We start from the raw sequence: 16,882 nt of genomic DNA on the forward strand, positions 1-16,882 counted from the left end.
AAGATGCTGCCGCCCTCCCTGCAGCTTTTCGCTCAAAAAAAAACAGCAACCCTGTCGAAAGAGGACCGGTTATAACGAACGCCCTGCGGCTGCGATGGCAATCGGTAATTCGGCAAAACTCCTCCATCACCGACTCCCTATCCGGTCGACGTTTCCTCTGTGACACCGGGGCGCAGCGTAGCATCCTACCCGCGTCAGATCTTGATATGCAAGCCGGGGGGCACGGCCTCTCCCTCGAGGCGGCTAATGCCGGGGCCATTCGGAAGACAGCGGGTCCAGGTGTGCTTCGGCGGCCAGCGGTTTTACTGGGATTTAATCACGGCCAAAGTCTCTCAAGCCATCCTCGGGGCGGATTTTTTGTGCGCCAACGGCCTCCTGGTGGATGTAAGGCACTGCCGGTTGATCAATGCAGCCACTTTTCACTCCATCCCGTGCCACCGCAGTAACGCCGTGTCGCGCACTGTCTCCTGTGCGTTCCCACCTCCAGATGACTTCACTCGCCTCCTCGGAGGTTTCCCAGACCTGACCAGACCCACTTTCTCTTCCACGGCCACGAAACATGGTGTTGAACATCACATCACCACTACTGGCTCTCCGGTCTACGCATGGGCCCGGCTCCTCGAACCTGGTAAGCTCGCGGCTGCGAAAGCGGAGTTCGACACGATGGAGCGGCTAGGGATTATTTGCCGGTCGAATAGCCCCTGGTCTTCGCCTCTCCACATTGTTCCGAAACCTGGCGGCGGATGGCAGCCTTGCGGCAACTACCGACGCCTGAACGACGCTACTACTCCTGATCGGTACCCGATCCCTCATATTCAGGATTTCTCTGCCCATTTGGCGGGAAATACCATTTTTTCAAAAGTCGACCTTGTCCGTGGCTACCACCAGGTCCCCGCGCACCCGCAAGACGTCCCGAAAACTGCAGTCATCACCCCATTCGGCCTGTTTGAGTTTCTGCGGATGCCGTTTGGATTGAAGAACGCCGCACAGGCTTTCCAGCGCTTGATGGACTCCGTGCTTCGGGACCTCAAGTTTCTATTCGTCTACCTCGACGACATCCTCATTGCCAGCCCTAATAAAGAGCACATCTGCCATTTACGCACCCTCTTTAGACGCCTCAGTCAACACGGCTTGATCATCAACCTGGCCAAGTGCCAGTTCGGCCTGCAGCAGATTGATTTCTTAGGCCATCGCATCACATCGGACGGCGCAATTCCTCTGCAAACAAAGGTGGAGGCAGTTACTTCTTTCCCACGCCCGCAGACTGTCAAGGCCCTGCAGGAGTTCCTCGGGGTGGTAAATTTTTATCACCGGTTCGTCCCTAATGCAGCTCTGCTCATGCAGCCCCTGTACGAGGCCCTCAAGGGCAAGTCCGGCAAGGATCCGATGAGCTGGACGGTCGATATGGACCGGGCATTCGTCGACACAAAAGGCACCTTAGCCAACGCAACCATGCTGGCGCACCCGCTGCCAGGTGCCACCATCGCCCTTACCACCGACGCATCAGACTACGCCATCGGCGCAGTGCAGGAACAGTGGGTGAATGGGACGTGGCAACCGCTGGCGTTTCTCAGCCGTCAACTACGGCGAAACGAACGGAAGTACAGCACGTTCGACCGGGAGTTGCTGGCCCTTTTTCTGGCCATCCGCCATTTCCGGTTCTTGCAAGAGGGACGTCCGTTCACGGCTTTTGTGGACCATAAGCCACTAACGTTCACTATGGCCAAGACCGCCGAACCGTGGTCAGCTCGGCAACAACGTCAGTTGACGTTTATCTCAGAATTCACCACTGACATTCAGCATGTGTCCAGTAAAGACAACCTGGTGGTGGATTACCTCTCCCACGCGACCGTTCATGCAGTCCAGCTCGGCGTCGACTATGCCCTCGTGGCTGCGGATCAAGCCTCGGATCCGGAAGTCCAATCTTACAGAACCAGCCCCTCTAGCCTCCAAGCGGCCGACGTCAAATTCCATGCCGCGGTCACTACGCTACTCTGCGACGTCTCCGTAGGAGATCCTCGCCCTATCGTGCCGGTCGCCTGGCGCCGAAAAGTTTTTGACGCCATACACGGGTTGTCACATCCTGGCATGAAGGCCTCACAACAGCTGATGTCGTCCAAATTCGTGTGGCGGGGCATGCACATGGATGTCCGCGACTGGGCCAACACCTGCATGGTCTGCCAAAAGGCCAAGGTACAGCGTCATGTCAAGGCTCCATTGGCCACTTTCGCTGTTCTGGAACGTAGGTTTGATCATGTACATGTGGACCTGGTGGGGCCACTTCCGCCTTCGCACGGGTTTACTCATCTTCTTACAATGGTGGACCGCACCACTAGATGGCCTGAGGCGGTTCCTTTGTCATCCACTACTTCCGCAGACGTCGCCAGGGCATTCATCTCCTCTTGGGTCGCCCGTTTCGGGGTACCGGCGGACATCTCGTCTGATCGTGGGCCGCAGTTTTCTTCTGAGCTCTGGAACGCTGTGGCTCAGGGGCTCGGCGTCAAGCTACATCGCACCACTGCCTACCATCCACAAGCAAACGGCCTGTGCGAATGATTCCACAGGTCGCTCAAAGCCGCACTGCGAGCCAGCCTTCAAGGCGTGGGCTGGGTGGACAGGCTTCCATGGGTCCTTTTGGGTCTTCGTACGGCACCTAAAGAAGATCTTCAATCGTCCTCAGCGGAGCTCGTATATGGCCAGCCGCTACGCGTACCAGGGGATTTCCTTCCGACTCCAACAGAGCCATGGTCCGCATCCCAGCAACTCATCAGCCACCAGGAGGCAGCCAGAAGTTTCGCTCCAGTGCCTACGTCGCATCACGGCTTGCAGAGCTCCGACATCCCAGCGGAGCTGAAGAACGCCGACTATGTGTTTATCCGCCACGACGCTCATCGGGATCCGCTCAAACCCCCTTACACTGGTCCTTTCCGCGTGATAGAGCCGGGAGACAAAACTTTTTCGGTCGATATCGGAGGTAAACCGGACCACATTTCGGTTGACCGGTTGAAGCCGGCACACTTGGACCTTGACCGCCCAGTCGAGATCGCACAACCACCGAAACGTGGCCGACCGTCCACAGTCGCCGTGCCAGATCAAACGCAACCGCCCGCCAGCTCGCCTGCCGTCCATCAGCTTCCACTTCAAGGCTACAGAAGTCGCTCTGACAGGCTTGTCAGGCCTCCTCGCCGTTTTACTTTTGCTGTTAAAGACAATTCTGGGGGGGTGCATGTGGCGGAGCCACTAAGGGACTCCGATCAGTTGTATATAATTCCCTTTAATAATGTTAGCTGCAGCCTGAGTCTGTATCTTTGTTTTCACTGTTTACATGTACAGAGCGCGATCACTTTAATAGCGCGGGTAAACGCGATGACGTCACGCCGTTCTTCACGTGATCCCCCACCGGTGGGAAAAATGTGATGACGTCATGACGTCAGCCACGGGACCGCCCTAGCAGTCCTCGTGGAGCCTCCGAACTGACTAGACCTATATTCGATGTTCTCCTGTAATTATCCGTTAAACTCTTAGTTTTCATTAAACCTCGTTTATTTGATCGCCTGAGTGGACCTCGGTCTTTTGATAGGAACTAGACATTCCTACAATCATTTAGTTTATATTGCTTCTCCTCATTCTTCCTTCCAAAATGCATCATTTCACATTTCTCTGCATTAAATTTCATCTGCCATGAGTCTGCCCATTTCACCAGCCTGTCGATGTCCTCCTGAAGTTCAGTCACACTTTTCAGGCACATGCCAAAGTGCCATCTCTATTCCTGTGCTCTTCACTGTGAAACTCACGACACACCACCTCCCCCAAACACACTTTCCAATGGCAGTGCCACGTAGTCCCCCCCGTGCTGGGTTACAGAGACACAGAGTTCCCCCACTCCAGCCACAGTGAGCCGTCTGGCCGGAGTGTGAAGCCAGGCTCAGGAGTCCAGATATAACAATACACGAGATCCTTTATCCGTTAAAAAGCGCGCACCTTTTTGACGATCCAGATTTCTCTCAAACTGAAGCTTTTCTGGAACAATCTCAAACAGCTTGACTGAGCCATCTTCACACCCGACCTGCAGATACCAGAGGCACAGAGAACCATCAGCAGCCAGTACACACAGGCCCGGGACAGAAACACAGTAAGATGCAGCAATCGTTTTAAAATAAAACTCTTCATTTCACACTCACAGTGGGCGAGAGTTTCTAATAGAAAGAAAACTCTTCAAGAAACATATTCAGATCTAAAATATGTTCTCCTCCTTATCATCAAACACTCCCAAGGCAGGTACAGCACGGGTTAGATACAGAGTAAAGCTCCCTCTACACTGTCCCATCAAACACTCCCAGGGCAGGTACAGCACGGGTTAGATACAGAGTCAAGCTCCCTCTACACTGTCCCATCAAACACTCCCAGGGCAGGTACAGCACGGGTTAGATACAGAGTCAAGCTCCCTCTACATTAGTCGATAGGGGAGCAGACAGGTGTTTCTGCGGCCACAGATGCGACTCCAGGATGGTGTGTTGCCTCCCTGATGCCAGGGTCAAGGATGTCACCGAGTGGCTGCAGAACATTGAAGGGGGGGGGGGGGGGGGTGAACAGCCAGAGGTCGTGGTCCACATCGGTACCAGCAGCATAGGTAGAAAGAGGGATGAGGTCCTGCAGGCAGATTTCAGGGAGCTAGGAAAGAAAATAAAAAGCAGGACCTCAAAAGGTAGTAATCTCCAGATTACTCCTGGTGCCACGCGCTAGTGAGTATAGAAATAGGAGGATAGAGCAGATGAATGCGTGGCTGCAGAGATGGTGCAGGAGGGAGGGCTTTAGATTCCTGGGGCATTGGGACCGGTTCTGGGGGAGGTGGGACCTGTACAAGTCGGACGGGTTGCACCTCAACAGGGCCGGAACCAATATCCTCGCAGAGAGGTTGCTAGTGCGGTTAGGGAGGGTTTAAACTAATTTAGCAGTGGGATGGGCACCAGGATGTAACATTAGAAAAGGGATATAAAGTGCTCAAAGGATTGGGAGAGGCAGAGAGCACTAAAGTAAGAAATAGTAAGGTATTGGGGGGGGGGGGGGGGGGGGTGTTCAAACTAACAGAGAATACAGGATGATCTAAGATGGGTTTACAGTGAATGTATGTGAACGCATGAAGCGTAGTAAACAAGGTAAGTGAGCTGCAGGCACAAATAGCCACATGGGAATATGATGTTGTGGCAATAACTGAGACCTGGCTCAAAAAAGGGCAGGATTGGATATTAAATATTCCTGATTATAAAGTGTTCAGGAAAGATAGGAGGTGGTGTGGCAGTATTGGTTAAGGAGAGTGTTACAGTGCTGGAGAGAGAGGATGTCCTGGAGGGGTCAAGGACAGAATCTATATGGCTAGAGTCAAGAAATAATAGAGGTGCCATTACACTACTAGGTGTAGTCTATAGACCAGATAGTGGGAAAAATATGGAGGAACAAAACTGCAGAGAAATTACAGAGAGGTGCAAGAACTATAACGTAGCAGTAATGGGGGACTTCAACTATTCCAGTATAGACTGGGATCGTAATGGTGTTAAGAACAGAGATGGGGAAGAAGTTCTGAAGTGTGTTCAGGAGAACTTTCTTGATCATAGAAGATAGGAGCAGGAGTAGGCCATTCGGCCCCTCGAGCCTGTTCCATCATTTAATGAGATCATGGCTGATCATCCAAACACAGTACCTTGTTCCTGCTTTCTCCCCATATCCCTTTAGCCTTAAGAAATATATCTAACTCCTTCTTGAATATATTTAATGAATTGGCCTCAACTGCCTTCTGTGGTAGAGAATTCCACAGGTTCACCACTCTCTGGGTGAAGAAATTCTTCCTCATTTCTGTCCTAAATAGCCTACCCCTTATCCTTAGGCTGTGACCCCCTGGTTCTGGACTCCCCGACCATCGGGAACATCGTTCCTGCATCTAGTCTGTCCAGTCCTGTCAGAATTTTATGATTTGGACAGGTTGGCTGATTGGGCAGATGCAGTATAATGTGGATAAATGCAAGGTTATCCACTTTGGTGGCAAGGGGTATGGGGAGAAAGCAGGGACCGGGTACTGAATTTGGATGATCAGCCATGATCGCATTGAATGGCGGAGCAGGCTCGAGGGGCCGAATGGCCTACTCCTGCTCCTATCTTCTATGTTTCTATACTGGAGTTTCTCTGCATCCTCCTCACAGTACACACACCCACCCAGCTTTGTGTCATCTGCAAACTTGGAGATATTACATCTAGTTCCCTCGTCTAGATCATTAATATATATTGTGAATAGCTGGGGTCCTAGCACCGATCCCTGCGGTACCCCACTAGTCACTGCCTGCCACTTGGAAAAAGACCCGTTTATTCCAACTCTTTGCTTCCTGTCTGCCAACCAGTTATCTATCTCTATGAGAAGCAGAAAAAGAGCACATATGACAGATGTCAGGTTGCAAATACATCTGAGAATCAGGCTTTATATAGAAAGGTCAGAGGAGAAGTGAAAAAGAAAATAAGAGGGGCAAAGAGGGGGTATGAGAATAGAATGACAGCTAACATAAAAGGTCATCCAAAAGTCTACTATAGGCATATATATATATAAATATTAAAAGGGTTGTAAGAGGAGGGGTGGGGCCGATTAGGGACCAAAAAGGAGACCTATTCAGGGAGGCAGAGGGTATGGCTGAGGTACAAAACAAGTACTTTACATCTGTCTTCACCAAGGATGAGGATGTTGCCATTGACATAATAAAGGAGGGAGTGGAGATACTTGGTGGGATAAAATTTGATAAAGAGGAGGTATTAGAAAGGCTGGCTGTACTTTTAGATGGATTTTTGAATACAGGAAACTTTGTGCTATCCGGCACCGACGGGACCGAGCTGTTGCCGTCCCATCAAAACTGCCGGACAAACCAGCGCTAATGTTGAAACATACGGAGATTTTGAGCTCCATATCTGGCAACAAACCCACAGCTTCTAAACAGTCGGCCGTACCTTGCAAGCGTCTCTGTAGCTTAGCAACAGCTTCAGCGAGACCTTGCAGAGCCTGACTGGTGAAAAAAAAGCAACGAAAAGAAAAAAAAACTAACGAAACGGCTCCTGATTTTTGCTGGTGGCTCGAGCATTCCGGACAGTTAACCTCCGGATAAACCAAAGTTTCCTGTATTAAGGGAATCAAGGGATATGGGTATAGTCCAGGAAAGTGGAGATGAGGTAGATCATCAGCCATGATTTTATTGAATCTTAGGCTCGAAGGGCCAAATGGCCAGGAGCGGATGGGATACATCCTAGGATGCTGAGGGAATTGAGATGGAAATCGCGGAGGTACTGGCCATAATATTCCAATCCTCCTTAGATACAGGGGTGGTGCCAGAGGACTGGAGAATTGCAAATGTTACACCATTGTTTAAAAAAGGGTGTAAAGAAAAACCCAGTAACTACAGGCCAGTCAGTTTGACCTCAGTAGTGGGGAAGCTTTTAGAAACAGTAATCAGGGACAAAATTAACAGTCACTTGGACAAATGTGGATTAATTAAGGAAAGCCAGCACGAATTTGTTAAAGGAAAATTGTGTTTAACTAACTTGATTGAGTTATTTGATGAGGTAACAGAGAGGGTTGATGAGGGTAATGCAGTTGCCATAGTGTACATGGATTTCCAAAAGGCGTTTGACAAAGTGCCACATAATAGGCTTGCCAGCAAGGTTGAAGCCCATGGAATAAAAGGGACAGTGGCAGCATGGATACGGAATTGGCTAAGTGACAGGAAACAGAGAGTAGTGGTGAACGGTTGTTTTCTGACTGGAGGAAGGTATACAGTGGTGGTCCCCAGGGGACAGTTCTAGGACCACTGCTTTTCTTGATATATATTAATGACTTGGACTTGGGAGTACAGGGCACAATTTCAAAATTTGCAGATGACACAAACCTTGGAAGTATAGTGAACAGTGAGGAGAAGAGTGATAAGACTCAGGAAGACAGACAGGCTGGTGAAATGGGTGGACACGTGGCAGATGAAATTTAACACAGAAAAGTGTGAAGTGATACATTTTGGTAGAAAGAATGAGGAGAGGAAATATAAACTAAATGGTACAATCCTGAAGGGGGTGCACGAACAGAGAGACCTGGGGGTATGTGTGCACAAATCGTTGAAGGTGGCAGCGCAGGTTGAGAAAGCAGTTACAAATGCTTATGGGATCCTGGGCTTCATAAATAGAGGAATAGAGTACAAAAGTGTGGAAATTATGATGAACCTGTATAAAACACTGGTTTGGCCTCAACTGGAGTATTGTGTCCAATTCTGGGCACCACACTTCAGAAAAGATGTGAAGGCCTTAGAGAGGGTGCAGAAAAGATTTACAAGAATGACTCCAGGAATGAGGGACTTCAGTTACATTGATAGACTGGAGAAGCTGGGGTTGTTCTCCTTAGAGCAGAGCAAATTGAGGAGATTTGATAGAGGTGTTCAAAATCATGAGGGGTCTGGACAGAGTAGGTGGAGGAAAACTGTTCCCATTGGCAGAAGGGTTGAGAACCAGCAGACACAGATTTAAGGTGATTGGTAAAAGAACCAAAGACAATGTAAGAAAAAACATTTATTTACGCAGCGAGTGGTTAGGATCTGGAATGCACTGCCTGAAAGGGTGGTGGAGGCAGAATCAATCACGGCTTTCAAAAGGGAGTTGGATAAGTATCTGAAGGAAAGAAATTTGCAGGGCTACGGGGAAAGGGTGGGAGAGTGGGACTAGCTGAAGTGCTCTTGCAAAGAGCCGGCACGGGCTCGACGGGCCGAATGGCCTTCTTCCATGCTGTAACCATTCTATGATTCTATACATGAGTGGGCTGCACAGAGTGATCCCAAACACAGTGCTTCTACACAGAGTGCTAAATTGGGAATTTTGAGAGAGTGGGAATTCGGAGCAGAGGGGGGGGAAGGAGGAGAGAGCGAGAGCAGCGGCCGGAGATAAAGGTATGCCCGAGAGTCCGGAGGGAGTGCGAGCGGCAGGCAGCAAGGTAAGTGACGTCATCACAAGGGAAGAAGCTGAAGAGAAAAAAAAATTGGTGAGTAGCTGGTGATTGTTCTTTTTTAAGTCTCGAGTTAATTTCTGTTAAGTTAGTTAATAATCTATTAATTAGAGGCATGGCAGGGCACCTCAGTCCCGTGGAATGCACATCTTGTGCCCTGGGTGAACTGCAGGACGCTTCCAGAGTCCTGGACAACCACATGTGCAGGAAGTGTCATCAGCTTGAGCAGCAGCTGGTGTCACTGCGGTGCATCCGTGAGGCCGGGAGCTCCGTGGATAGTGCTTTTCAGGAGGTGGTCACCCCGCAGCGTAATGGTGTGCAGGCAGAAAAGAAATGGGTGCCAGACAGAAAAGGAGGACCAGGCGGAACATAAGAAATAGGAGCAGGAGCAGGCCATTCGGCCCCTTGAGCCTGCTCCGCCATTTAATGAGATCGTGGCTGATCCGATTTTGGCCTCAACTCCACTTTCCTGCCCACTCCCAATAACCCTTAACTCCCCTGTTGCTCAAAAATCTGTCTCAGCCTTGAATATATTCAATGACTCGGCTTCCACAGCTCTCTGAGGTAAAGAATTCAAAAGATTCAAGACCCTCAGAGAAGAAATTCCTCCTCATCTCCGTCTTAAATGGGCGACCCCTTATTCTGAAAGATCGGGAAAGGCAATTGGGGCAGGGAAACAAACAGGCATTTCTGCGGGCCGCAGATGTTGGTTCCAGGATGGTATGTTGCCTCCCTGGAGCCAGGGTCAAGGATGTCACTGAGCAGCTGCAGAACATTCTGAGGGGGAAGAGGATAAAATGCCAGAGGTAGGATGTGGTCAGATATCGGTATCAACAACATAGGTAGAAAGAGGGATGAGGTCCTGCAGGCAGATTTTAGGGAGCTAGGAAAGTGATTAAAAAGCAGTACCTGCAAAAGGTAGTAATCTCTGGATTACTCCCGGTGCCACGTGCTAGGTAGTATAGAAATAGGAGCATAGAGCAGATGAATGCGTGGCTGGAGAGATGGTGCAGGAGGGAGGGTTTCAGATTCCTGGGCATTGGGACCAGTTCTGGGGAGGTGGGACCTGTAGAGAGGCCGGACGGGTTACACCTCAATAGAGCCAGAATCAGATGTCCTCGCGGGGGGGGGGGGGGGTTGCTAGTGCTGTTGGGGAGGGTTTAAATTAATTTGGCAGCAGGATGGGCACCAGGATATAGCATTAGATGGCAGAACAAAGTGCACAAAGGATTGGTGGAGAGACAGATATCACTAGAGTAAGAAATACTGCGGTATTAGGTGGGGTCAGACTAAAAGAGAATACAAGAAGGGCTAAGAGAGGTTTACAGTGCATGTGTTGTGAATGCCCGAAGTGTGGTAAATAAGGTTGGTGAGCTGCAGGCACCAATAGACACTATGGGAATATGATGTCGTGGCGATAACGGAGTCCTGGCTCAAAAAAGGGCAGGATTGGGTATTAAATATTCCTGGATATAAGGTGTTCAGGAAAGATAGGGAAGAAAAGAAAGAAGGTGGGGTGGCAGTATTGGTTAAGGAGAATGTTACAGTGCTGGAGAGAGGCGCTGTCCTGGAGGGGTCAAGGACAGATCTGTTTGGCTAGAGTTAAGAAATAATAGAGGTGCCATTACACTACTAGGTGTATTCTATACGACACCAACTAGTGGGAAAGATATGGAGGAGCAAATTTGCAGGGAAATTACAGAGAGGTGCAAGAACTATAGAGTAGTGATAATGGGGGGACTTCAACTATCCTAATATAGACTGGGATAGTAATAGTGTAAAGGGCAGAGAGGGGGGAAAATTTCTGAAGTGTGTTCAGGTGAACTTTCTTGATCAGTATGTTTCCAACCCAACGAGGAAGGAGGCATTACTGGATCTGGTTCTGGGGAATGAGGTGGATCAAATGGAGCAAGTGTCAGTAGGTGAACATTTAGGGAACAGTGATCATAGTATCATAAGGTTTAGATTAGCTATGGAAAAGGACAGGGAGCAATCTAGAGTAAAAATACTTAATTGGAGGAAGGCAAATTTCAGTGGGTTGAGAATGCATCTGGCCCGGGTAAATTGGAATCAAAGATTGGCAGGCAAAACTGTTGTTAAAGAGATGGTTCGGGTACAGTCGAGGTACATTCCCACGAGGGGGAAAGGTAGGGCAACTAAAGCCAGAGCTCCCTGGATGACGAAAGAGATAGAGAGTAAGATGAAGCAGTAAAAGAGCACGTATGACAGATGTCAGGTTGAGAATACAAGTGAGAATTAGGCTGAATATAGAAAGTTCAGAAGGGAAGTAAAAAAGGAAATAAGAGGGGAAAAGAGAGAGTATGAGAATAGATTGGCAGCTAACATAAAAGGGAATTCAAAAGTCTTCTATAAGCATATAAATAATAAACGGGTAGTAAGAGGAGGGGTGGGGCCAATTAGGGAACAAAATGGAGACCTACGCATGGAGGCAGAGGACATAGCTGAGGTACCAAATCAATACTTTGCATTTGTCTTTACCAAGGAAGAAGATGCTGCTGAAGTCATAATGAAAGGAGGTAGTTGAGATACTGGATGGGATAAAAATTGTACTTAAAAGTTGTTAAGTCACCAGGACCGGATGGGGTGCATCCTAGGATGCTGAGGGAATCGCGGAGGTACTGGCCATAATCTTCCAATCCTCCTTGATACGGGGGTGGTGCCAGGGGACTGGAGAATTGCAAATGTTACACCCTTGTTCAAAAAGGGTGTAAGGATAAACCCAGCAACTACAGGCCAGTCAGTTTATCCTCGGTAGTGTGGAAGCTTTTAGATACGATAATCAGGGACAAAGTTAAGTCACTTGGACAAGTGTGGATTAATTAAAGAAAGCCAGCACGGATTTGTTAAAGGAAAATAGTGTTCAACTAACTTGATCAAGTTTTTTGATGAGGTAACAGAGAGGGTTGATAAGGGCAATGCGGTTGACGCGGTGTACATGGACTTCCAAAAGGCGTTTGATAAAGTGCCACATAATAGGCTTGCCAGCAAAGTTGAAGCCCATGGAATAAAAGGGACAGTGGCAACATGGATACAAAATTGGCTAAGTGACAGGAAACAGAGAGTAGTGGTGAACGGTTGTTTTTCGGACTGGAGGAAGGTATACAGTGGTGTTCCCCAGGGGTCGGTACTAGGACCACTGCTTCTCTTGATATATATTAATGACTTGGACCTGGGTGTACAGGGCACAATTTCAAAATTTGCAGATGACACAAAACTTGGAAGTATAGTGAACAGTGAGGAGGATAGTGATAGACTTCAGGAAGACAGACAGGCTGGTGAAATGTACGGACACGTAGCAGATGAAATTTAACGCAGTAAAGTACGAAGTGATACATTTTGGTAGGAAGAACGAGGAGAGGCAATATAAACTAAAGGGTACAATCCTAAAGGGGGTGCATGAACCGAGAGACCTGGGGGTATATGTGCACAAATCATTGAAGGTGGCAGGGCAGGTTGAGAAAGCAGTTAAAAAAGCATGCAGGATCCTGGGCTTCATGAACAGAGGCATAGAATACAAAAGGAAGGAAGTTATGATGAACCTGTATAAAACACTGGTTTGGCCTCAACTGGAGTATTGTGTCCAATTCTGGGCACAGTACTTTAGGAAGATGTGAAGGCCTTAGAGAGGGTGCAGAAAAGATTTACGAGAATGATTCCAGGGATGAGGGACTTCAGTTACATGGATAGACTGGAGAAGCTGGGGTTGTTCTCCTTAGAGCAGAGAAGGTTGAGAGGAGATTTGATAGAGGTGTTCAAAATCAAGAGGGGTCGGGACAGAGTAGATAGAGAGAAACTGTTCCCATTGGCGGAAGGGTCAAGAACCAGAGTACACAGATTTAAGGTGATTGGCAAAAGAATCAAAGGCGACACGAGGAAAAAAAATGTTTTTAAACTCAGCGAGTGGTTAGGATCTGGAATGCACTGCCTGAAAGGGTGGTGGAGGCAGACTCAATCATGGCTTTCAAAAGGGAATTGGATAAGTACTTGAAGGAAACAAATTTGCAGGGCTACAGGGAAAGGGCTGGGGAGTGGGACTAGCTGAAATGCTTTTGCAGAGAGCCGGCAGGGGCTCGACACGCCGAATGGCCTCCTCCTGTGCTGTAACCATTCGATGATTCTGTGGTTCTACACTGTCCCATCAAACACTCCCAGGGCAGGTACAGCACGGGTTAGATACAGAGCAAAGCTTCCTCTACACTGTCCCATCAAACACTCCCAGGGCAGGGACAGCACGGGTTAGATACAGAGTAAAGCTCCCTCTACACTGTCCCATCAAACACTCCCAGGGCAGGTACAGCACGGGTTGAAGCAGAAGAAAAATTTCCTCCCACAAAGTAAAGCTCCCTTCATATAGAGGAACGTCCCAATGCGCTCATAACCAATTTTTGATATTTTGGTGTACAGTCTTTAACTTGTGCATGGATCACCCTGTACTCACCGCCAGATGAGTTTCCTCACAGTTACAGCTCATGCACCAGAGGGGGCCTCCAAAAGCATCCAGTCTGTACTTGGGACAGAGTCTCTGCAGGTCAAACTCGATGATTTCTCCATTCAATCCCACACTCAGAAGTCGATCCCGACCAATCCAGCTCATTGCTTCAATTAACCTCTTGTCATCCCCAGGAATCACCTGTAAACAGGAAAAGTTCAGTTAATCAATAGTGGAGGTTTTTTTTTATTCGTTTATGGGATGTAGGCGTCGCTGGCAAGGCCAGCATTTATTGCCCATCCCTAATTGCCCTCGAGAAGGTGGTGGTGAGCCACCTTCTTGAACTGCTGCAGTCCCTGTGGTGAAGGTACTCCCACAGCGCTGTTAGGTAAGGAGTACCAGGATTTTGACCCAGCACGGATGAAAGAATAGCGATATATGTGCTGCGGGTATTCTTTAATCAATAGTGTGCTGTGAGTGTCCTTCAGTTAATCGACAGTGTACTGCGAGTGTCATAGAAACATAGAAGATAGGAGCAGGAGTAGGCCATTTGGCCCCTCGAGCCTGCTCCGCCATTCAATGAGATCATGGCTGATCATCCAAACACAGTACCCTGTCCCTGCCTTCTCCCCATATCCCTTGATCCCTTTAGCCTTAAGAAATATATCTAACTCCTTCTTGAATATATTTAATGAATTGGCCTCAACTGCCTTCTGTGGTAGAGAATTCCACAGGTTCCCCACTCTCTGGGTGAAGAAATTCCTCCTCATCTCTGTCCTAAATGGCTTACCCCTTATCCTTAGACTGTAACCCCTGGTTCTGGACTCCCCCGCCATCGGGAACATCCTTCCTGCATCTAGTCTGTCTAGTCCTGTTAGAATTTTATAAGTTTCAATGAGATCCCCTCTCATTCTTCTAAACTCCAGCGAGTATAAGCCCAATCGACCCAATCTCTCCTCATACGTCATTCCTGCCGTCCCAGGTATCAGCCTGGTGAATCTTCGCTGCACTCCTTCCATGGCAAGAACATCCTTCCTCAGATAAGGCGACCAAAACTGCACAAAATGTGTCCAGCTCACGCACCCACATCAGCTTTGCTCTGTTGTTCACTCTCTCGGCTCTGAGGGTGTGTGTTCAAGCCCCACTCCAGGACACCAGCACATAATTCAGAAAGAAAGAAGTGTGCATTTATATAGTACCTTTCTTGTCCCAAAGGACTTTATAACTAATGAATTACTTATTTTAAGTGCCACTACTGTTGTAATGTAGGGAAATATGGCAGTCAATTTGCACACAGCAAATCAATGAATGACCAAATCATCTGTTTTTTAGTGATGTTGATTAAAGGATAAATATCGACCGGGAGAACACTTCTGTTCTTCTTCGAATAGTGCCATGGATCGTTTGCATCCACCCGAGAGGGCAGGCAGGGCCTCGGTTTAACATCTCAACTGAAAGACTGCACTTCAATTCAATTCAATTCAATTCAAATCACTTTATTGGCATGACAAGATACATCTTATGTTGCCAAAGCATCAAAAAACATTTATGGTTGAACACATAAACAAAGATCTATCCATACAGTGTATAAACAGATATATCCCTGAGTGTATAAATATACATTCATATAATTTCTATATACTCTTCTCTTATATTTAGTGGTTGTCCCTCTGTTTATGGCAAGCTGTAACGTAGTGTGCCGCTAAGGTTACACAATTTCTCTCTTCCCCTAGTAGGTATGGGAGTTTTTGGTCGTCATTCAAATTTCTGAATTCAGGGCATATTTTTGTGAATTTTGGGTAGAAATTCTCCCTTATGCCCTGATATTTTCTACAAGCTGTGAGGAAGTGCATCTCTGTCTCCACCACTCCCTGACTGCAGTGAGAGCATATCCTGTCCTCTCTTGGTAGCCGGGTCTGCCTTTTTCGAAGGCCAGGCTATGTTCACTAAGTCTGTACATTGTCAAGGTCTTTCTCAGTTTGCTATCCTTTATCATGGTCAGGTATTCAGCCATGTTGTATTGTCTGTTTAGGGCCAAGTAGCAATTGAGTTTGTTTTGGGTTTTTGTTGTTTCTGCCCAATATGACAAGATATTTTTCCTTTTGCTTAGTGACGATTGTGTTGGGTCAAATTCTCTGTATTACGATGTCACTGTCCTGGGGCTGGTTATTGTTAGTAGTGTTAGTAGTAACTTCACTGAGTCCCAGGACTTCAGAGTACAGCTCTCCCTCAGTACTGCCCCTCCGACAGTGCAGCGCTACCTCAGTACTGCCCCTCCGACAGTGCAGCGCTACCTCAGTACTGCCCCTCCGACAGTGCGGCGCTCCCTCAGTACTGCCCTTCCGACAGTGAGGCGCTCCCTCAGTACTGCCCCTCCGACAGTGCGGCGCTCCCTCAGTACTGCCCCTCCGACAGTGCGGCCCTCCCTCAGTACTGCCCCTCCGACAGTGCGGCCCTCCCTCAGTACTGCCCCTCCGACAGTGCGGCCCTCCCTCAGTACTGCCCCTCCGACAGTGCGGCCCTCCCTCAGTACCGCCCCTCCGACAGTGCGGCGCTCCCTCAGTACCGCCCCCCCCTCCGACTGTGCGGCGCTCCCTCAGCACTGCCCCTCCGACAGTGCGGCCCTCCCTCAGTACCGCCCCTCCGACACTCCCTCAGTACTGCCCCTCCGACAGTGCGGCGCTCCCTCAGCACTGCCCCTCCGACTGTGCGGCGCTCCCTCAGCACTGCCCCTCCGACTGTGCGGCGCTCCCTCAGCACTGCCCCTCCGACAGTGCGGCGCTCCCTCAGTACCGCCCCTCCGACTGTGCGGCGCTCCCTCAGTACCCGCCCCTCCGACAGTGCGGCCCTCCCTCAGTACCGCCCCTCTGACACTCCCTCAGTACTGCCCCTCCGACAGTGCGGCGCTCCCTCAGCACTGCCCCTCCGACAGTGCGGCGCTCCCTCAGCACTGCCCCTCCGACAGTGCGGCGCTCCCTCAGCACCGCCCCTCCGACTGTGCGGCGCTCCCTCAGTACCGCCCCTCCGACAGTGCGGCCCTCCCTCAGTACCGCCCCTCTGACACTCCCTCAGTACTGCCCCTCCGACAGTGCGGCGCTCCCTCAGCACTGCCCCTCCGACAGTGCGGCGCTCCCTCAGTACTGCCCCTCCGACAGTGCGGCGCTCCCTCAGTACTGCCCCTCCGACAGTGCGGCGCTCCCTCAGTACCGCCATTCCGACAGTGCGGCGCTCCCTCAGTACTGCCGGGGCTGTAATAGCCGTTGTGCCTGCGGGAATGTGTGTGAGCGGTGCCGGGCCTCGGGAGGCTCCTTGGACACGAGAGTCGGCCAGCCGCCCGGGCTCCGGCGGAGGCCAGTGAGGCGGAGCCGCCCGGCCCAGCATGGGCGAGTTCCAGGTGCACTGCGGTGCGGGTTCTTTGC

At 49.7% G+C, this 16,882-nt stretch overlaps 1 protein-coding gene across 1 annotated transcript in view; it reads right to left on the minus strand.

Annotated features, from left to right (window-relative positions):
• The window catches only part of utp4 (UTP4 small subunit processome component), a 39,440-nt gene that overhangs the window by 21,023 nt on the left and 1,535 nt on the right, over window positions 1-16,882 (minus strand). The window contains exons 2-3 of the mRNA XM_085991964.1: window positions 13,473-13,664; window positions 3,982-4,066 (exon numbers count right to left, since the gene is read on the minus strand). Of these exons, the coding sequence (XP_085848090.1) occupies window positions 3,982-4,066; window positions 13,473-13,664 (277 nt within the window). The remainder of the gene's footprint in view (window positions 1-3,981; window positions 4,067-13,472; window positions 13,665-16,882) is intronic.

This window comes from Somniosus microcephalus, chromosome 6 (assembly GCF_052327205.1).
Source record: "Somniosus microcephalus isolate GS21.2 chromosome 6, FLI_Smic_1.0, whole genome shotgun sequence".
NCBI lineage: Eukaryota > Metazoa > Chordata > Chondrichthyes > Squaliformes > Somniosidae > Somniosus > Somniosus microcephalus.